Raw genomic sequence first — 23,372 nt, 5'->3', positions numbered from 1 at the left:
AGACGAAAGTCGAGGTACGGAAGGCAAAGAGGAGTTCGTCAGCGCTCGTGTCGTCCTCTTTGCCTTCCGTACCTCGACTTTCGTCTGTTTCTTCTAGCACATTCGTGCTCGCGCTGCAACCCTTATTATCATGACTTCACAATCAATTTGAATTTGCCCGTTTTGGCAACATAGTGATTTTTTACAGATCTTTAGGCGAACTAATGTGCGATTGCTAATGGGAAAATGCACTTGACTGTTGAACTTGACAGAAGTTCGTGCCCCTCGTGATTATCACACAGTAATATTGAAGTTCTGTAATGAAAAGAACGTTTACAAGCCAAACACCAAATGGAAGCCAGCTTCATCATTTAACACTATTGAGTACAATTGCTAGAAATTTATGTCAGCTATTCAAATGAGAGGTATTGATAGGAGTCACTGAAAATTTATTCCGCAAAAAATATTTGCGATGGTCCGCCGCATGTTTAAAGTGTCGAGGTGGCCTTCTCTGTCAGTTGCCAGCAGCTTCAGTTTTGCTTGTATTGTTATATCAGACAGAGGGTCGCATGCAATGTCACTATTCGCTCTTATGGCGTTGTCGTCACGCGACCATGGGTGCAACCAGTGCTGCACAACACACGTGCCACTTGAAACTGTCTTGGACCCGCACCTGAATTGAATAAAGACAAGCGTAGAGTTCGAGGATGAGAGCCCCTCAGATTCAAGTTCTATGGTGACGATGTTTTGCGTCAGCCTGAGACATCTGCAGCCATTCATGGGCTTGGTTTGTTTACAGCCTCGACTTGTCTCCTCCGCTGCAAGTGCATAGCTGCTGATTGTTGTGCACAATGTTATAGCTATTCTGGTTACATGCGAGGTTCACACGTCGCTGGGATGCAGTGTGCTGGAGCCAGCGGCAGAGCTTCTCCTAACGACAAGAAGGAGCACAGCTTGGCCCTGATTACAGAACAGTGCAAAACGTTTAAGAACTGCTGGCGATATTGATTTTTTTTAATACGACGTGCAAAATGCTAAAAAATATGCTTTGATGCATATATAGAAACGCCAATCTATGCAGAGTGAGGTGGCTCATGAAAAGAAATGATGCTACACGAAATACCGAAGTTCAATAAACATCTCATTTATAGAGGGATTGTCTGTCGAGTAACATTACTAATCAGGCTACCAGATTTGTAGTTTTGTCACTACAGTTGAAGCCAGCTAAATCTGTTTCAAACCTTCATTTTGGTTGGAGCTCATTCACTTTGTTTGTACTTCATACTTCCTCCAACCGGACAATGCTTCATCCAACCATCCATTTCAGTTGAACCTGTTTACAACTATTTAAAGCTCCGCGAAGAGTGCCCTAAAAAATGTTTTGTTAACGACCAAGCTATTGTCGTCTTTTTTTTATTAAAAAGAGCTCACTCTCCTGGTGACAAGTTAAGCCTTTCTCATCGTAGAGTGATAACCACTGCGAACGCGCAAGTGCACTTTGCAATGAATTCATGCCGTTTCACTGATACCACTATATGGAGCTGATCAACCCTGGCTAGTTGCGTGCAGTGCGACACCTACTGTGCTCATGCTGCTTGCTGTAAACAGTATGCACATCATGAGCAGGAGCCCTTGAGAAGAAGGGGAAAGATGTCGACAAAGTCCGTACAACATTCTGAACAGCACGAGTGCGTGCACTGTAACAAGAGGCCCGAGGCACGTCACCAGAGGTGTGATCAGGACATAAGCGACGACCAACTGGCGTTGTGGACATGGACTTGCAAGACGTTAACGCGGCAGCCTGAGGTGGCTCAGAATGCAGCAAACATGCACGGTCATCTTGGACATGCCAGCCCCCTTTGAAGCAAGCCAACAAAAACAGTCCCAGGTGAGCCGCATTAGCTCGTACCAGTATTGCCAATGCCACTAGACCTCACCACTGAGGCTTTGCCACATCTGCAAGAAGGTCACATGCAAGAAGACGACTTTGACAGCGGCAGAAACGGCAATGCTCGTCAAGAGCGCCGAGAACCCTGACAGAGACGGAACGCAACAAATTTTGGACGGCTGTGCCGTGAAAAAGGCAAGTAAGACCAACCCTAGGTTTCAGAGGCTACAAGGCCAGGCTCATCAGACTCAACATAGAGACAGGTATATAGTACTATATAGTATAAAGTAGACTGATGCTTAGTTTGCACATATAGAAGTTTAGAACTCTCCTGCTTGTTTTTTCGAGTTTTTTACACCCGTTTCGTTTTGGAATGCCGTGCATTTGCCTATAACCCATTCTAGGTTTTCTTATATTCATGACACGGTGATATAAAAATTGGCTGTGGTATACTTATATAAACTATAAAAAATAGTATGAACCGAATTTCATCAAATCCAAGCCAGTAGCTTGATGAAAAAAAAAAAGTGGGAAGGTAACAACATCACTCTCAAAAACCAGAAAAAAAAAATATTATCAGGCATTTCAATTGATAGGTTCTATCTATTTCAAGAAGAGGAAACTTTAGAAGCAGTTATAAAAAAACTGACCGAAATTCAACAGCATTATAACACTACATCCTCCCTTCGAAAGCATGGTAAAAGACTTTTCCTCGAGATTACAAGGTCTTAGATTGCATATGAATGAGTGACTTAATGTTGAGCTAGTTGCAACGAGTGATCTGGCAGAAATTTTTCTGTAGACCGAAAAGTGGGACAAATGTGTCCCGCTGTCGGGCACAAAGGGCTAATAAATGTGTTGTACCGTGTACCACATCTTGCTTGAACCTACCACCATTGGCCACCTAAATTTATTACAATGCATAAGCTTGTGCATTCAAACCAGCCTCTGTTCAGAGTGCATGTGCGTGAGGTAAGTAGCCTGTTTGTTCTACACAGTGAAGTCTTGCAAGCAATGCACTCTCTATGTCTCTATGCTGCTCTGATAGTCTTGCAGGACTCAGTACACTTGGGTTGTTGCCTAATAAAACCTGTGGTATACGCTTGCTGTCAATGCATTGACGTTTCTCGGCACCTGCACCACTCGTAACCAGCGAGCTAGTTTCGTTTATACAAATGAAACTTTGGAATAGCAGCAGGGCAGAATTTTACCATCCTCAATCTGCACATTTCATTGTGCATGCACAACCAAGCATATAGCTGCGCAGATGACTGCGATAACACTGTCAGCGATTGGTTTTAATGGGATGTCAAAAGTTATCCTCAGACTTCGGTGCCGTGTCTCCCCATTAAAATTGTATTACGCAGAGCTGGTCTGACGATATCTCTCCTTTGTCCATTCTGCCAGGAGTCATAAACTATTGGACATTATTTTGTATTGTGTCATAATAATTCAGTAATTAGGAAAAGACTCCTAGCTATTCCTTTTGTGAAGCTAAGTTCATGGGTGTCTGCAGTGGGGGGGGGGGGGGGGGGGGGGTGCAAAAAAAGCACTTGGGCCCCTCACGCCTCACCAGCACTTGCCCTCACCAAGTAAGTACACTAGTGCTTTCCCACTCTCCCAGCCGCAATGCAACCTTGAGTTGCACCCCCCCCCCCTCCGTCGACAAACATGCCCACACTATTTCACACTATTTTCATGCGATGGAGCTTCCACAACTCTTGACACAACTGAGAGAAACGCGTTTTAATGCTGTGAACGCAGCCTTCAGTGATCCATTCTTGGCTGCATGAATTTGCGAGGCCGCGGATTAACAGTCAATACTGCCATCTCGTTAGCCCTCATATTAGGCTTAATGCGGCATCCAGTTTAACACACCTCTGCAATTACATTGTGACTTCTGGCTTTTTTGCGGCAACCGTGCGCACTCTTATGATGCCAGACCGATGTGGACAAGTGGACCAGACAGACAATTTCATAATAGCTCCTCGAAATTTTGCGTTGAAGACACACGGGTTGCCGATGAATAATGATATTACAGCCATAACACAGAAACGCCTTCTATTGAAGAAGGGAAGGATACTGGGGTGAAGCGCTGCTCCTGATGGCGAACAAACCCATGGCCAGGAGCTCCTGTGAGTTTAGAATAGACAGAGAGAGAAATGTGGACAGGCAAGTCGGGTGCCCTGCCCCCTCCGGAAATATGAAAACTCTCTGCCTATGCGGAAACAGCACACACAGTTGGGCAAACCAAACATTGGGTACTTTTATCCAACTACTTTTACAAATGACGATATCGCTAGCTGAATGAAAAACGTCCCTAGTGAGACGCTAAAAAGAAAAATTACAGTATATTCCCAATACGACACTCAATCAACATAACAACAAACACAAGGCTATCACTGCAGGAGACAACCATCCAAGCCAGTCACGAAACGTTAAAGAGATTTGCTCTTTTTTCTCGTGCGCCCACCAATCATGACGATGGTGATGTTGATGATGAACTTATATGAGCATTGCACAACTTATGCGAACATAGTTGCTCGGTCGTTGGTAAACCTAAATGTCGTTTATCTGCAAGACGTGTGCGCTACGAGAGGCAAAGAACTTTACAGGGGGTGATAGCACCCCTCAAGCTGCAGGAAACGGCATCAGAAACGCCTCCAGGTGAAAGCTGACTGCAAGGCTTCAAGCTGCTTCTATTTCTTTCTTCCTTTTTTAATCCCCCTTGCAGCCATTCTGGCACTGAAGAAATGCTTAAGGGTGAGCGACCTCATTCATATCGCCTGAAATCTGCTTGTGTGTGATGAATAAAGGAGAGGCACAAGACACGTGCTGAACACGGAAGCGCGGCGACGGTGCGAGAGGAGAGGAGAGTCATCCGAGTGCATGCGCACCAGCCACATAGAAGCAAGAGATTGGTCAGAGAAAGGCTTGTGGCATGTGACCCGACCCGAAAAGAAAAATTTCAGAGGATGAGTGGGCACTGTGTGTTGGGACACCGAACTGCGAAGACGTGGGAAACAGGCGTCACTACTGCGACTGGAGCAGCATGATTGCCCGGTTCTGAAGGATGTCAGCAAGAGAGGCCCGGGAAGAAGGAGACTTTAAAGAATGTTCGATATGTAGAAGCAGTTTCAATGGGTAGCTGAGCAATATTGTAAATGCACAAAAGTACTGTTGCCCTAACCAACAGATGATATCTGTGATCTGTTGCGGTAATTCTGCAGACACATAAAAACAACCATCTTAGCAAAAAGCACACTTGGATATCAAGTGGGGCTTCACTCACATCACGCATCATCTTGACAGCCTCGCGAACCTTCCCCAGTTTTCGAGCACACATGGCCAATCTTCGACGTACGTACACAAGCACGTTGCAATCCCTTCCTGGGAGGAAAAAAAGAGAGGGTTACACTGGTTTTGAACTCGCAAAGCTGGCCCTATTACAAGCATCCTCGAGAAAGCCTGCACTGTGCGGCAAGCTCTGTTTCCTCTTTTTAAGGGGCCATGACACCCCATTTTCAATGATAAGCTGTGGGTTGATCCTTCACAAACCAGTTGGCAAAATTTTAGGCCATTTGGCCGAGCACTCAATTTGTAATGAAATATTTTGATAAAAACGCAAGCGGCCTGAGAGTTGGTCAACACACTGGAGTCCTGGCATACCATGACATGTGCAAACGTATGCGAAATAAGGGTATTAGAGCTTTCTTTAGTTTTGCAGCAGCTGAAACTCAGGCAGAAGATGACGCTCTCTGCAACTCACCACGGCAAAATGGCGGTCGCCGATGGTGGGCGGCTTCCAAGGCTTGTTATGCACAGAAATATTCTTTTCTAAACCCATATCTACACTGGTATATCAGACTTGTAGTTTTCAGGTGACTCATCATGGCCCCTTTAATTGTGATATCCTGCTTCTTTCCATAATGCTGCCCTCTTGCCGACGTCTTGAAACGACTCCGTGTAGGACGGGATGTATACTGCTTCTAGCACAGCACAACACCGACACAGGGCTAGCTAGATACTGGATCAACTCAACTTGGACATGCCATGAAAGGTGTTAATCGGAGAGGCGGCCAAAGATATTTTCAGAAAAACTACTTGGCCATCAAAAAGCTAAAGTATAAAGTAAAGCACTATTACATGCACACAGCTGATGTGCATCAGGCTACTCAGCTTCTCAACATAATTCCTGCTCTTCTTGTTAAACACCAACTGCTACAAAATTTCTCTTTGGTATAAGCAGTATACACAGTGTTTGTTTTTTATACAATACTGCTTCTTTTTAAATAAAAATTGTATGGCCTAAAGCAACTGTCACTTTGGCACACAAACTCCACGTCGAAGCCGAAATACTTTGCCGTAGTTAAATGACACTGATTGGTCTGTCTCCCCTCAGTTTTTGATCACTAGTCTTGTTACAAAATTGTTGGCATCTCTGGCCTAGAGCGACCAGACTGCCTGCCAACCTCGTCGGTCACTGACTGTATCTGCGACTGTGTCTTTCTTGTCTAGATTGGCGTCGTTTCGCTTCATAGCACGCACTTGTGCTACTTAACTGACTTCGATTATTCGCAATTCATTCTGTGTTTATGCCTTGTTCTTGCACACTTCACTCAGCATGCCCTCTGCACGAATGGAGAAGTGTTGGAATGTACTGCTTGGTTGAGCAGGTCGCGCAAGCGAAATAAGCTACACACATCCCAAAAGACAACTGAACTTTTTTTTCTTCTCTTGAACGGCATAAACAAAAGGTTCCTCGTGCTTGCACTCTTGGCCTTCGTGCGCAGAAGCGCCATTTCATGCCGCTACAATACCCCCCCCCCCCCCCCCCCCCAGTAAATGGATCAACACCTTGTTGTAGTTCATAAGTTCAATCTCAATAAAGGTCTTGTACGTCGTCCACTCAGCATGAACCTTTCGTCAAATGGTTCGGCTGGTTCAGTCGGGTCTGCTAGTAGTCTTGCTACTGTAGATGGTGCACGTACTTCATTGCTGCTGTCCACATGTGCTGGTTTTACACGGTCAAGTGAAACCACACCATGACGGCCACTTCTGTCAATCATGATGTGCTTTTCTCCTCGTTTCACCGCCTTTAGTAGCCCATCATAAGGGGGCTGAAGTAGGTGCTGTACAGCGTCGTGTCTCACGAATACGTGAGAACAAGAGGAAAGATCACTGGAGACGTGGAGAGGCCGTGGTGCTGGTAGACTCAAAGGGTGAGGGCGCAGCTTGCTTATTACGAACTGCAGTCGCAGGGTGTACTCGTTGTTGGCCTGGGTGTTTGCGTTTTTACTGTCTGAGACAAACTCACCCGGAAAGCGAAGTGTTGTGCCGTACAAGAGTTCAGCTGAGCAGCAGCCAATGTCCGCTTCCGGAGCCGACAGAATTCCAAATAAAACCAGAGGTAGAGCCTCCACACAATTGTGACTTAAAGTTGCTGTCAGGCCGTTGTTTTGATGCACTGAATTCTTAGGAACTGCGTGATATTCCTGAATTGGGACTGACTCGAATTGCGTTCCACAATTTGTTGTCACAGTCAATGGAACTTTGAATCGCACTACCCAGTGGCAGACGAAAATGTGGGCAATCTTTTCGGGAGTGATATCAGAGATGGGAACAACCTCTGGCCATCGCGTGAAGCAGTCGACGCAAGTTAGCAAGTAGTTTTGCCCTTGACAATAAGGCAATGTTCCCACGATGTCCCAATGCACAAGGGGAAATCGAGTGTCCGGCTCGGGGAAAGATCCTAAGGGGGTCACAGTATGGCGCTGCACTTTGGAGCGCTGAATCCGCTAAATAGGCACTCCGGAATCCTATGTCGGACATCCCAGTTGGCCACACGAACCTAGCTGAGCAGAGCCGCTGAGTGGCTTGGGTTCCTGGATGCGAGAGGCCATGCAGCGATTCATAAATGTTGTGGCGACAATCCGGGGGTACGAATAATCTGGCCCTACCGGTGGACATGTCACAACACACAGGTCCTGCTGGTCCATCCACCCATTGCAGCTTCAAGGCACTGGTTGTGGACTTCAGTAGGTGCTTCAACTCCAGATCGCTGCGTTGAGCTGTGCTCAGTGCGGTGAAGTCAACGCCACTTGGTAGGCTGACAGGGTTCACTGGGCTGTGCTAACATGGCCTATATCTGTAGTGAATTCTGCTATGTGAGACATTTGGCGAAGCTCTCCTGCCACGTGTGCACCCGTACCCGAGTTGATCGCGCACAATGCGTATGTCAGCGGTTTGTGATCTGTGAGTACAAAAAAATCTCTATCTTCTACATAATGGCGGAAATGTCGTATAGCCGCGTATATAGCCAGGAGCTCACTACCAAAGGTGTTGTATCGGCCTTGGGCCTGGCTCAATTTTCTGGAGAAGAAGAAAATGGGTTACCACCTTCCGCTTGACTTCTGCTGTACAGTCGAGCCCACATATAACAGCCCCACTTAAAACAAACTTTTGCTTAAAACCACCAATATCCGCGTGACCGTGAAAATATACATTGGTTCAATGGCACAAAATCGCACTTACAACGAACGTCTCTAAGCGCCGCTGATCGGTTACAGCAAACAGAGTTGGCACTCTGCCGACTTCCCGGGAAACCACTTTCGACCACCAATCAGGCATCGGCAAGGTGCCCATACATTCTTATTGTTAAACGCCAACCTTGCCTCCGCACCCCTCTACTTGCCGCTCTCCCCGACCGCTTTTTGTTACGCACCCCTTTGTCCTTTGTCCCCCTGCTACTCTGAGCACCCCACATCGCCAGACGAAGCCCGTGTTTTCACACTGCCACCAATCTTTTGAGACCAGTCGGCCATCTACCCTGTTTTTGATCGCCATCTACCCTGTTTTTGATCGCTGGTACTGTTGGTGGTGCTGGCCTGGAGTGACCAGACCATTTGCCAACATCGTCGCCCACTGACTGGATACAATCGTCTGCGCCTAGTGCACACGGGTACGCTACCCCACCGACTCTGATAATTTACGATTATTTTCGTGTTTAGGACTTGTTCTCACTTACTTCGCACTCGACTCGGCACGTGCGGAAGCACGAAAACGGCTGTTAATTTGCGTGGAACGAATCTCGAAATAACGAAGTTGGTGGAGCCACGCAAACCCGCCGGCGCAATAAAACGATTTTTTCACCGTGACTGCCAATTCTTTGAACACCGCCACGCGCACCGATCCAGGCAAACGTGCTCTGACTTCTGCCCGCGCCGGCATTCTTTCAAACTTTTCTACGTGCGAGTTGCGCGTTTCCTGGACCTTTCAAGCAAGCTACCCAACCTGCTTCCTTTCCGTGTGTTTTGGTTTTCAAGGTCGCCCTCCCACGGCATCCGCCCCTCTCTTCACTCTACCTCAACTCCTTGCCCTTCTTCTCTTACCTGCTCTCCTCTCTTGATCACGACCCCTTCGCCCGTCTCCACCGCTCCACGATGCCAGCCACACTGGCTCGAATTAGTTTTGTTTTCTGACTAGAAACGAGCCCAGAGCTGTTCCACGCGTTCTGGCATGAGTGACGCGTATGCGCATCTTGCTCGCTCTTGGTGTGCGTGTGTGGTCAGTATGGCAGAAGGGAGAATTTGCACGCTTTTTGCCTGCCGCTCAACAAAACATCGAAAGTGTGACCGCTTGGCTTGAGCGTATTCCCCGCGTTAGGTGCCACATTGCGGAGTGCTTGCTCATAGTTGTTGACCACCTGGCAGCCAACTTGCCGCTTCGGGGGTCCCGGTATTCAGCTGTGGAGATGACGAATATTTTGTGAGAGGCGGTGACAGCTACATGCGCGCGAAACTGTTTTCACGAAGCCGACTTCGTCGACGTCGGGCCCAATGCCGAGCCTAAGTTTCAACAGGATCACTCCGGCAGCGATTTGTGGCAGCACGTCATCGACTCCGACCTGGGAGAGCGGGTGGGACATCTGTTGCAATAGTTTAATTACGACCGATGATGATGCCGATACTGCGGAACCGTGCACGGATTAGGGCATTGTGAATAAAGTACGTGGCGAGAGCGATTTGGAGGAGCAGGATTGCGACAACGACGAAATTTTTGAGCTTGTGCCTCATGCAGCATATGCCACGGGCTTCGGCAAGTGAGCACCCTGCTGTTTTAAATGAACTGGAGACCGCCCTTATTGCTCCTGCTCTTCGAAACATGTGCATCACGAACTTTTTTGGGTATAAAAGTTTGTGTTTTCACTCACAACTTTTTTAAATGCTGTGTTTCATTTACTACGAACTTCGGGATATAGCGAACGAATGCCGCGTCAGGCTCAGGTTCGTTATAAGCGAGCTCGACTGTGGTACGGCTCCAATGGCTGTGTTTGAGGCGTCCACCATTACTTGTGGTACCCCAGGTTGCGGGTACACAAGCAGGGCAGCATTCCGAAGAGACTTTTTAATATGCCGAAACGCATCTACCGCTAGGTCGTTCCACTGGATGTCACTTGCCTTAGTTCCTGGAGCTACTAGTAGCTGTGCAGCGGGTGAAGGATGTGGGCACACTTTGGAACAAACTTACGATAGAAGTTTTTGAGTCCTAGGAACTCTCAGAGCTGGCGGATGATTGTTGGCTGAGGAAACTGCCGTACTACTTCAACCTTGTGCGGATGCAGTTGCACTCCCACACTTGAAATGCTGTAGCCTAAAAATGGTAGCGGTGGTACCCCAAAGATGCATTTAGCCATATTGATCACGATGCCACGTTCTGCTAGTCACTGTAGCACAAAGCGTAGATGACTTTCGTGCTCTTCGGGTTTGCAGCTAGCAATCAGCAGGTCATCCAGGTAAGCCTTGCAAAAGTCGAAACCCCGGACAACGCCATCCATGAACCGTTGAAAGGTTTGGCCAGCATTTCATAAGCCAAAAGGCATCTGTATAAATTCAAACATTCCGAATGGTGTTGTTATTGCGGTCTTGTGAACATCCACTGATGCAGGTATCTGATGGTATGCTCTCACCAGATATATTTTGAAGAAGTTGTTTGCGCCGTGCAGGCAGAAGGTCAGGTCGTGCGACACTGGGTAACGGTCTTGCACAGCCACACGGTTTAGTGCCCTATAATCCCCGCAAGACCGCCAATCACCACATGTTGATTTGGGGACCATGTAAAGAGGCGAAGTATACGGGCTGGATGAAGGGCGTACTATGCAGAGTTCCATGATATGAGAAAACACCTGCCGGGCTAGCCGTAGCTTCTCGGGCGAAAGACGCGGTGGCCGCGCGTAGACTGGCGTGATGTTGAACATCACGCTTTACTTTGGCAAATGCCTGTCGCTGTTGCATCAGGTCTGGGAACTCTTCTGCTGTGGTGGTGAAGTGCGACTCTCCTGATGGACGGAGTAAGATCAGGCTGAGTGGAGAACGCAAACAGGGCTTGCCTTGAACCACTACATGACATACAGGATCTTGAAGCCGTTTATTTCAAACATCAACCGTCAGCGCAAAGTGTTGCAGAAAGTCAGCGCCCAATATGGCGAACTTGACATCAGCGGCTATGAATACACATTTGAACGTTCTGTTGAAACCGAAGTTCAGTGTGAGTGAACGATGTCCGTATATTCGTATCACTGTTTTATTGACAGCTTGGAGTGGCGATGTAGTGGGGTACTTTCTTTCGGTTTGTGACCTCGTCACCAGTGTCGACTAAGAAAAGAGCCCGGTTGTTAAGGTCCGTGACGAAAAATACTGAGGGACGAGTTAAAGAGTAGCAGCACTGGTCGCTCTCAGTGCTTGCCGCGGTCGTATCCTGAGTGCGCGCAGGTGGGACACAGTTGCGCGCAGCATTTCCGAACCGCCGATGATACCAGCATATATTTGCCGTTGATGTTGTTGTGATAGCGACATGTTTGGCTTGCTTGCATTTTGTGCTGTCCTGCTTGTACGCAATGCTGATAACGTCTGCACGCATTTGTGAAACGGCTGTGAAATATCTGTGCGCATTTGTTGAAGCTCATCATGAGTCAGTTGTTCTCGCACGGCTGCGAGTGATGTGGGTGTGGCAACTGCCACGAGCCGATCAGCGAACTTGGTGACGGCAGGTAGGTCTTTCTGCTCTGACGCCTAGACAACTAAGCGGACACTTGACAGCAGCTTTTGCAAAAAGACTTTTCGAAATAATACTCCGTCTAAGCTGTATGTTGTTTCGCTGCACATTAGTTTCATGTGCCGCAACAGTTCACTAGGAGTATGGTCGCTGAAGTTCGTGCCGTGAAGCAATTGCTGTAGTCGCTGCGGTTCAGGGGGCGTGGCATGATGGATGAGAGTTCCTTTTAGCATTATGCATCCTTTTTCAGCAGGTGGGCCGAGTAAGAGATCCCATATTTTACTGGCTATGGGTGGCAAGAGGTTGCTCACGACCACGGTGCAAGAATACTTTAGGTGAGCGAACTCCAGCACTATCAGCTGCCCGATAATGTTCTGCTTCGCAAGGAGCCCGAGAGCTGGCGCTACAAACTTTTCCCCGGCCTTCCTCTCCCGTGAAAGCCCCGTGACATAGGAAAGTAGCGGCACTCATTTATCGTTGCCACAACACCCTCGCTGTACCGTCAACCTCCTCCCTTATCACTTTCTTTTTCCTGGTGCTGCTCTATGCGTGTCGCGTGATTGATATCATGCAATAACCCAGTTTTCTTAGATTTGAAAACCTTCGCCCACGTGCCTGATGTGCTTTGCAGTATTTGCCAGCAGCCCGTAACGGTCATTATTCCGGCGAGCCATCTACCGGCACGCCACAAACGAGAACATAATCGGTCCCTCCCCGCCAAGCGTTTGCTACGCGGTGTTCACTAACCTAAAGTATTATTGCATCGTGCTCACTACCTAACATTATTTGGTCAAGTCTGATGTGATAAGTCACGCTGCAAACTGAGCTTCTACTCGAATGAACTAGAGTGAGGGGTACGCGATCCAAAAGGGTGGCAGCTTACCGTCTACCGCGGAGACTGTCAGCATAGCATCCATTGTGCACGTCAAAGACATAGTCGCCGAGCCAGTCGTCGGCATCGAAGTCATTGAGACGTTGATGCTCAACGCCGGTGATTGCACCACAATTCCGGGTCACCAATGTTGGAACACATTGCTAGGCCGAGCTGGGCGGGCAGGTCTCGAAAGCGAGATAAGCCACACGCGTCCCAAACAACAACTCAACTTCTAATGCCCTTGAACGGCCCGAAGAACAGTCATGTGGTTCCTCGTGCTTGCGCTGTTGGCCTTCGCGCACAGCACTACAAAAGCATAAAAACGGCTGTGACGCGGAACGAATCACAAATTACTGTAGTCAGTGAGGCCGTACAAGCCTGCCAGCCTCACAATTCGATTCTTCAACCTCTGCACGTACTGGCGACTCTCCCATTTTTTACGCATGCGCGTTTCATGAACCTTTCGAGCAAGCTACCCGATTTGCCTTTTTCCCTTGTGTTTTGCTTTTCAAGGTCGTCTTCCTGCAGTATGCTCCCTTCTCTTCACTCTATCGCAACTCCTTCGCCTGTCTCCCACAAGTCTGCTCTGCTCGCTTTATCACAACTTTTTTGCCCATCTCCACCACTCCACAACGCCAGCCATGCTGGCTCGAATTAAGAAGCTTCTTTTTCTAAGCCCAGAGCAGTACCACTCATTCTAACTTGTGATTCGCATGTCTTGCTCGCTACTGGTGTGTGTGAGTGGTCAGGATGGTGCACGGAAGGCCTTCCACGCCTTTTCCTGCTGCTCAACACAACGACGTACTGAGTTTTTGGTGTCCCCACAAGCAACAAAGCAATAAACAATATCATTGAAAAGAAATGTGACTAGCTTGCACTGGTAGAGTTAGGCTTGAGCCAAACGTGTAGGTTGAAATCACATTGCTTCTAGGTTGTACGCGGTTGAGTGAAACTGTAACTACGTTGTAGAAATTAATTCATTAGTTAGGCACCAAGTGACCAGGCAAGGCGCATGCTAAGTGTTCTTGGACAGTGTTGATTATTTTTCACGTTCTGGGCTGGGACAAGGAAACGAGAAAGAAGAAGAGCGCGAGCGAGGGACGCGGGGACGCTCAAGTGGCAGCAGAGCGCTTCCGAACGCAGTTAAATAAACAAGTATTTTTTTGCCTTATACCTTAAAGACGGAGTTGAGTCTGATCGCAGCGTCTGGAACGCCATCATCTTAAATAGGGCTCTGTACTGAGTTTTGGTGTCGCCACAAACAATAAAGCAATAAACAATATAATTGAAAAGAAATGTGACTAGCTTGCACTGGTAGAGTTAGGCTTGAGCCAAACGTGTAGGTTGAAAGCACTTTGCTTCTAGGTTGTACGCGGTTGAATGAAACTGTTACTACGTTGTAGAAATTAATTCATTAGTTAGGCACCACGTGACCAGGCAAGGCGCATGCTAAGTGTTCTTGGACAGTGTTCAGTCTTTAATATTGTCCCGGGCTGAGGAGATACCTGAAAGTGACGACGACGAAGTGCGGGGTGGAATATGCGTACATTGCTGCTGTACCAACAAAATAATTAGAATCACCGCAGTTCAGCACAGCTTACTAGGCGAAGGCATAACTAGTTATTGATTATTATTTCAATCTTGAGATATTTACGGTGATCAGTTATGCTTGGTTTAATTAAATTTGGCATAATTAGACACACCTCAGATAAGTCCAACTTAATCAGGTTTGCTTGATACAAAATGACGTAATTAGGGTTGGGTAAGCTTATTTGAAATCACTCAGTGACATTACTAGTTCTCTGTCTGCAACAGACACGGCCTGATGAAATGCTCAAACATCTCGAAAATAAAGATTTATTCTAATCAGGATACAGAGCTTCAAGCTCTGTATCTTAATTTAGCAAAGATGAGCAATCCATTCCAGATTTATTTAGTCTCTCCCTCTTTCATCTCATACATTACAATAATATCGTGGAATAGTTTATTGGTTATCTACTTGCACTTCTTAAGTGCCGACAACAATAAATAATAAACTGTAATCGTCAGCTTTTTTTCAATACCTTTCACTTGGGCCTTTAAATCAATACATTAAAGATACTTCATCAATTATCATTCCTGATGAGTAATAATTGATAACCATCACAGAGAATAACGACATATTATTATTATTCCCCGGTCGCCATTTCATCTATTGAATGGCTGATATATTTCATGAACATGTCCTTGTTGAGTAAAGGTTTTCTACTTTCAGCTTAAAACGAGTGACTTGATTATTACAAGTGATTATTTATACCATCAGATTTAAAATGTTCATAAATGTTTTTCAGCTATTCTTGGTCATAATGTTCTGAAATAAATTGGTATTTCTTATAACAAAACATACTAATTATATCAAAGACTACTTATAACTAATTAGTAACTTGAAGTTCTCGTATCAATGATTCGTTTTACGTTTCCACTTACATGTTATACATTACTTCTCGATCCTTCGATTAATATTTACCCCATTCATATCAAACTGTGAATGTAAGTATTAATAATTCTAGAGTTCAATTATAATTGTTTTACATGTTTAATTACTAATTAGCAAATACTATCACTACTGTCAGTTACTCACATGCGACAATTATCGAGTTTGAATGGTTTGCATGGCAATTCTACTTACAAATATAACTTATTGTATCCGACTATACTGACAGTTTCTCCACACAAGTTTCAAATTAATTGTTACATTAAACAGTACCATTGATTGAATTTGCTTGATATAGTGAAATTCATATGTATATTGTGGGAATTGAGGCTGGCCCGCTGCCTTTGCGCGGGCTTAAAAAAGTAAAAACAGAGCAAAATGACACTCAAGATCTGGCAAAAAAAAAACACAAAACACAGATAACACTTAATATTAGAAAAAGAAACATAAAATACACATGAACACTTGAAAAAAAAAAAAAAAAGAAACACTGACAGCAGACACGGCGGGGTCAACTTCTTTACGAGAAAAGGCCGTAAAGAAGCTAACCTATACTGAGGCTAGACAGTAAACTGAGGGCCTTCGGTTGCGGAGAAGTCCGCCGTCCGGCGCGAAATCACAAAGGTGACCGCTTCCTCAGCTTATACCGGTGCGGGGTCCGAATGCGGTCCGCCGCTCCGGGTGTGCCCGTTGCTTGCGCGAAGTGCCGCAGGGCACTGGCGCAAGCTCGTCAGACCATGACAAAGGGCTTCAGGTCTGCGATGTGGGCACGGCTGAGTTTTCCCAAAGGGGATCTTTCAGCTAGTACGCGCCACGGACGCTCACTGACAATCGGTTTATAAGACCGGGCGGCTTTCCAACCCTTGGCTCAACCGTTTGTCAGACGTGGCAGGCACGGAATAGCGATAAAAGCCACGCTTCGTGCCGGGCCAGGTCACAACATTGCTCAGTTTGCAAAGACTTTCGAGCCACTCAGGTGACCGGCCATGGGTTCGTCGTGAGAGGATCGCAACAGTGCGGCTCTCAGACTTTTGGGCATAACCACCTTAAACGGGTCTATGGACTCGTCGTCAGTGGCTATATACTTCAGCAGGAGCCCGTCATGGTCCAGCAAAATGAATCCGTCGGGGACTCAGCGACACACGCTGTTTCAGCCCCCTAATCGCGCCCGCCGCAGAACAAGCAGCGTAACGGCGCTCCGCGCCTCGTCAAGACGGTTTAACGGCGCCCGCCGCAAAGCAAGCAGCGTATACGGCGCTCCGCCCCTCCGAGACTCGAAACGGATCACTCTGCTGAGCCTTCAGTAGCTCTTCGCTGCCGAAAGCAATTCCCATTCTCCCAAATGGGGGAGTCTGGTATCGCGCCCACTCAGGACCGCAGCAACCGCCGCGTGAGTCGGCGTTACGGGTTCACTCTCGGCCTCGTGGCCTTCGGAAAGCTCCCCCGCTCGGCCGCTTCGCGGTGCGCCGCTTACCTGGTTAGCAGCCAAGGTTTGTCCGCATGGGGACTCACCCTTCTCGCCGAATGGCGGCGAAGCTGCTGTTTCGCCCCCGACGCTTGCATGTGCTAAGGCACCGCGAGCGGCCGTCGCACCGAAATCCAGGTTCTCGGCAGACAACAGGGGGCACGAGATAGCGCGTCAGCTACCACGTAGGAGTGTATTCACCACAAAAAGGGGTGACGACACAGGCGAGCGCCGAAGCGCGCCCGTCGATAGAGGCGGTGGCCTCTTGGTGCAACGCGGCATGCCACGAAGCAGACATAACGTTCGGGTAGGGCAAGAGGCCCATTCCGAAGCGACGCGCCATCTCCAAAGGGAGCGGCTAGGCGCCTCGTGTCGTCACCGCAATAGGGGGTGCCGACACGGACGGGTGCAGAAGGGTTCCCGTCAATGGAGGCAATGGCCTCCGTGTGCAACGCGGCATCCGCTAAAAGGGACAGCGGACAAAAGTCCCGCGAAGCAGCCATGTTGCGACGAGCCCGAATCGCGCAGGCGAACTCACTCGCTAAGAGCAGTCAAAAGCTAGAGCTTTTGATACCGCGTTGGGCGCCAGTGTGGTGTACACGTATCCCGAAGGAGTACAGCCACCAGCGTGGGTTCGGTCTTAGCGAGCCGCAGGGCACGCGTTAACCGTCGCCGTGGCGGGAAACACGATACTGCTCAAGTCGCAACACTTTATTGTGGCAACACCAAACGCAGTACAGCCCGTTGCAAAAAAGGCGCGGCGGGAAAGCAAGTAGGCTTATCCACGCCACGGGCACAAAGTACTACACAGGGGTGCCACGAGCACGTCTCCGCGGTAAAGGTGATCCACGGAGACACCGGGACAAAGGGCCCGGTTGCTCGAGCGAGGGCAAAGGCGCTCGCGTTGGCTTCGAAGGGAGACGGGTCGGCGTAGCTAGGCCACGCACTAGGACACCGTACTGCCCTTCGGCCGTGAGTACGCAGCGGGGCAACAAAAGGTGAGCGTTCGCATCGGGCGCGAGGCGCCGTCAGCGAAGTCCGACGAGCCCCGAGCGACGGGACTCGACGGACGGAAAAGAATGCGTGGCTCACCCTTTGAAGTCCCGGACTGTACTCACCGCTCCCGACGCAGCGCGCGAAAACCTCTTGGGAGGCTACCCGCGCGGCGCCACAGTCAACATCCGCTACCGGGTGAGGGAGTTAAACGTCACTCCGCCCTTCCCAGCGCGGCAGACAGCAAAGGAGGGCAGACATGTCGGGACATGAGAATGGCAGAAAAGGCGGGAAAGCCCGCGCAAAGGCAGCGGGCCAGCCTCAATTCCCACAATATCAATGTGTTTTATTGATTGTTACTTCTTACTTTAAAGGATGAAGAGCTACTTCTATCTTTGATCGTTCACTCTAATTAACCGGAGACGTGCGATTTCTAATTATCAACATAAAATGTACACAGTATTAATACCCTGCATATATTGAAAGCTTCAAGGAAAGCAACAATAAACAAAAGAGCAGCGAAATTTTTACGTCTCCAGGTAACCGAAAGCCGCTATGAAGAGCTTGCGCCCCTGGAAAAAAGCTTCATTGCAAACAATATTTTACATAAGTGCTGTCGAACCTCGGGACCCCAGGAACTTTGCCGATATCAACCGAAGTTCACAGGTACGAAGACTGAGTCAAGATTTTGTAACTTGAGTGATTTAAGGAGATGAAAGCGAATTGTTTTATTGCGATAGCAATTATATGGACACCCTCAGCTGGATTATGCCGCCAACGTCGACGTCACCATCGCTAACCGTATATGTATACGTATCTATATATATGAAAATATCAGACGCCTGAGACCTTTCTAGCTGCATGTGGGGTGGTGGGTAACATCGTCGCATTTCTCTATAATGGTTTAGGATCTCGCAGAAAGTAACCATGATGTCCTTGCAGTCCTGTAAGGCCTTGGGGTCTATCACACATCAGTTATCTATCTCGCACTCTTACTCGCGTTACAACGCGCGCCCCATACACTTTGATTGTTTGTATAGAGAGCACTTTTTTTGTATGTATGCTTTTCCCCCACCCCTTTTACTGCCCAAATAGGGCCGACAAAATTTTGTAAAAATGGCGATGTTTTTTTTATAAGCGCTAAAACACAATATAATATCACAAATGCAAAATACTCACTGTGAACTGCTTCATGAAGGCTTCCCTGGTGCTGTAATGGCTGGCTTTTACGATGGTTTGCCTCGGCATACTTGAGAGCCTGCCGAAATAGTCTTTCAGCCTGGTGGGTAGAAAAACGGAATAGACAGAAAGGGGTGCAGCTTGATTCTGCAAAGCACAAAGATTCCTTTTTGTGGCCACTAGTGGTGCTGGATAACATAACCAGGTTTAAATGAACATATCTACCCATTAACGTGGACAAGGCGATCACTGCTACTGTAGCTAAGTTGCTAGAACATCGGACACGTTACGCAAAGGTAGCAGGTCCTGTCGCAGAGCAGGCATACGTGCCTTTTGCAGCAGGCTTAGAGTGAGCCCGTGAAAAGCCAGAAAGGCCTTTTCGAACAAGTTTGGAGCAGTCAGAGCGACCTTTTCAAAACAACATATGTCTAATGCTGCATTATTCAAAGGAAAAAAAAAAAATTGTGCAATAGCCTCACTATTGCATAGAAATGGACACTCTAGGCACGTTTTCATTGTCACCATCATGAGCTGTATAAGGTCCAAATTCACCCCTGTGCATTGTAATTGGGAGTGAAGGTGCGCAAGTGGGGGCAACAGGATTAAACAAGTCGGCCTAGCTTTATCAGTTTGAGGTTGCTTGCAATAACACACCCCACTCAGCAGGCCTGCCGTTGAAGCAGAAGAAACACCCGGCCATCACGAACGAGCATGAAAAGACGTGAGTGGGGGGCGGAGGTTCGCAAAAGCAGCAACAGTAAACTTTGCCTCAAAGGGGGCGGTTGTAATAATTGGCACATGCACTAGCTCGGCAGCCATAAGCGGGCGGCTCATATACAGTTGTAAGAGCTTCGCTCTCATAACGAAGTGACTATGCGAAAAGCATTGCTCTACCAGCCGTGGCCGTTTTGTCTTACACAAGAATTTTGTAGAGTTACGCAAAATTGGATTCAAAAGATTTAGCTACCCACCTTACTTCGAATTACTGCCTTTTGGCACACTTATCTCTGCAAGAACTTTGTTCATTTGAGTTGATGACAACATGGCTCCCTAAGAGTTCTTGCAGGGCAATGGAAATGTGTGCTATAGAACTGGAAATTCATAAAATCATGTTTTGTTAGATTACCGTATTTATGCAAATATGGATTGACCTTTTTTTAAATGTTGCTCATAACCAGCTATCAACCTATACTTGTGACCAAAGAATTCCGACCTATATTCACGATCAAACCAACCAAAAGCGCCGAGCTTACGGTGTTCAACTGCCGCGCCCACTGTTCTTCAAGCAGCTTCTGCTGCATATGCATGTTATACAGTTAAACATGGATATAACTAAATTGATGAAGTTTCAGAAAAATTCGTTATAAAAGATTTCATTATATGGAGGCTCAGTACAAAAATTCGCGAAATAAACGTGCAATTTAAACGAGAGGGGTACTGAAGGAGAGCCAATCCAAAACACTTGTTTTACAGTTAAAAAAACTTCATTATTATTGCGATAGCAATTACATAGTTACACTCGGCGGGTTTTTTCTGTCGCCGCCATGTTCCGTAACAAGTCCCAATTTATAAGATGCCCAAGCGCTTCGTAACTTTATTGAGCGGGTAAAAGCGCGTGAGCGCTGCTGAAGCAGAGATCAAATCAGTTGGCCCATTTCTATCACCTGGAAAGTGCATAAGATAACATCTCCCGCGTGTTAGAACTGCCGTCGAATGCTCACACAGAGGGTAAACCACCCGTCTTGAACAAGCATGAAACAACACTGGGATCGCGGTGGGACGGGGGGCGGGGGAATAGATCGAGTAGCATCAATAAACTTAGATTTCAAGGGCCTTCGGGATCTCTGGCACACTTGCCATCTCGGCGAGTATCAGTGCAGTTTCAACACGAAGTGACTGTGTGAAAAGAGCATTTCTCCTTGGAGAAGCCGTATTTGCTCACACCAGCATTTTGTAGGCGGAGTTATGCGGTATGCAATTAAAAAAAGTTGGCTGCAGCCTTACTTCATATACCATTACAATCTTTTGCTATCGCGTTCATTGCATTGCATTCAACATGTTGTCGTGTTGCCAGAACTAATCAGTTAATCGCGAAAGCTACCAGCCTGTGAACTCGTGGCGTGGCGCAAGACAGAAGCACGCTACGAGCCAACCTCTGAAGATCTGTGGTCACCGTGGTCTCGGAGAGTTTCCATCAACACCTCATCTGACATCCCCTCGGTGACGACAACATCATCCGAAATTAAGAACAGTCACAGTTTTGCCGCAAGGGCGAAGCAATTAATGACTGCAATAGCAACAACTTTGAATGTAACGATAAGAACGGCTAGCAGATTGAAACGTGCAACGCGCTGCTCACAATGCAAATGACGCATGAAAACAATTGACAGGACGAGAGCAAACATACAAAATTTACCGCTTGACACTTAACGCGCTGTTTAAACAAAAACGAGACAAGAAACGTGATTACAGGTACAGATATGAGTGCGAACTAACAAGTGCCCCAGTTGTTACTTTGCTGTTTATGAAAAGTGCACTTTTTTCGCAAACGGCACCTGTCCAGCGAGCGAAGTAATCTTTGTGCGCCCGGCAACTAGAGGCAATCGTTCCGGTCAAAGTCAAAGGCGCTATTTTTCCCACCGAAGGATAAGTGCGCGCTCTACCCCCCCCCCCCCCATTGATGGGGCAAAGTACGGGTGGAAGATAAGCACGCGTCGGCGCATCGTGACAAGCTGGATGCCGAGCGCAGGCGGTTTTTTTCTTTAGTTGTTATCTCTGATATGTACATATACGGCGAATGACGGCTGTGGCGGTGACGGCAATAAAACAGCCAGGACTCTTCGCATAAATGCTATCGTAATAGAAAAAAAAGCAAAGCTGGACGTTGTCAGGGGCCACACCATGCACGCGCAGTGAAACTATGCACGCGCACACTGCATGAAATAGTTTTATTTCTTTCTTTATTTTGGTTTAGAGGGGGAAAGCAAACTTGTGCATGCGCCCGCGGCGGCGAGAACGGCAGCGACACGTGCTCGTAGGGTGCAGGCCTGCTCGTGCTCACCCTCGCGCAATGACGAGCGCTTGCTGTCCCTGGTGCGCCATGCGCGCCGTCTCGCTTCGCGCTTTGTCAGCGGCGGGGCAGCCGTGGAAGATGCATGCTCGTAACACAATGCAGAGCAAAATTCCTAGATTGTCCGTGGAGAAAATTCGTTATATCAAGGTTGTCTCCAGCTGTTACTTTGTTACACTGAGGTTGCAAATACATGTGCTTCTAAGGAGCGACGGCGGGGAATAGAAAAACTTCGTTATATCGAGGAATTTATTATACGGAGGTTCGTTATAAGCAGGTTTAGCTGTATACCATAAAATCTGAAATAAAGACACCCCTCCTCCTTTCCGACTACCGAAGTATTTGAGAAAAAGGTTATTTATGCAATAGCCGTGTACCGCCCCTGCAAAATGCAGCCGCTCCGCCCTGTTTGCTATGAAATCCACGATTTCCCTAAGTATCGGCCGTGAAGTCCCTAGGCCGCTAGTTGTGCTTTCAGTAATGTCTTCCAGCTTGCAGCCTTGCTGCCTCACCGTCACCGCCTCGCGCTTTGTTCATTGTACAATCGGCGTGATGGGTTGACGGTTCGCATTAGGTGCTGCATTCTTCTAACCACCACCACCATTTGCTTGTGCATGGTTGCGACTATGTCACGTCGGCAGAGCTACACAGGTGACTTCAAGTGCCAAGTGATACTTTTTACCAAGGACTCGAGCAATTGTGCTGTGCAGCACGTGTTCTGTGTAAATGAGATGTTGATAAGGGGTCAGCGAAAGCAGCGGGGCCATCTGTTTGCGTGCAAATGTTGGCGTCGTGCCTTTTGCGGCCCAGCAATCAGCAGCGGTGGCAGCAAGGACGGCGTTGTTTGGGAAGTCATGGATGCTTGCGAAGAATCTGAAGACATTATCATCTTAATAAAACTTGTTGTTGGGCTAGTTGGTTATACATCATATACTTAGAAAATTTTGGCGCAACCTCGACTCACGCAAACACTCACACAAGCACACACACTTACACCAGAGCAACACACACGACACGCAGCGCTCACTACCAACTGTTTATTGCTCCTATCTGACCTTCTTAAATACGTACATCGAAATGCGCAAAGGCACAAACTAACAGAACTGCGCCAGTAGAAAACCAACATGGCGTCACCACACCACTAGGAACAAGTAAAAAGTAAAAAAAGTAAAAAAAGTAAAAAAAGAAAGGGGGGGGGGGGGTGGGGGTTAACACGAAAAGGAGATATAATCGCTAAACCCTCGCATCAAGGAAAGATATTTCTTGTTGATGCAACACCAAAGATGGCTCGCTGACACATATATCTTTATTCTTTTCTATATAATATGCTTCTAACAGCAAACGTGCTGATAAATTTGAGCTTCTCCCAAGAATCCTTGTATCCGAAAATCGTGGTTC

General features: G+C 47.5%; 1 protein-coding gene across 2 annotated transcripts in view; it reads right to left on the bottom strand.

Annotated features, from left to right (window-relative positions):
- Positions 1-23,372, bottom strand: part of LOC119175086 (suppressor of tumorigenicity 7 protein homolog) — an 88,856-nt gene that overhangs the window by 3,253 nt on the left and 62,231 nt on the right. For both annotated transcript variants that reach the window (XM_075894750.1, XM_037426306.2), the window contains 2 exons: positions 18,905-19,004; positions 5,160-5,257 (listed from right to left, as the gene is read on the bottom strand). In XM_075894750.1, the coding sequence (XP_075750865.1) occupies positions 5,160-5,257; positions 18,905-19,004 (198 nt within the window). The remainder of the gene's footprint in view (positions 1-5,159; positions 5,258-18,904; positions 19,005-23,372) is intronic.

The sequence above is a fragment of the Rhipicephalus microplus genome, chromosome 5, assembly GCF_043290135.1.
Source record: "Rhipicephalus microplus isolate Deutch F79 chromosome 5, USDA_Rmic, whole genome shotgun sequence".
Taxonomy (NCBI): Eukaryota; Metazoa; Arthropoda; class Arachnida; order Ixodida; family Ixodidae; genus Rhipicephalus; species Rhipicephalus microplus.
Note: the sequence above shows the minus strand (reverse complement) of the source record. Positions and strands in the feature narration are given on the sequence as shown.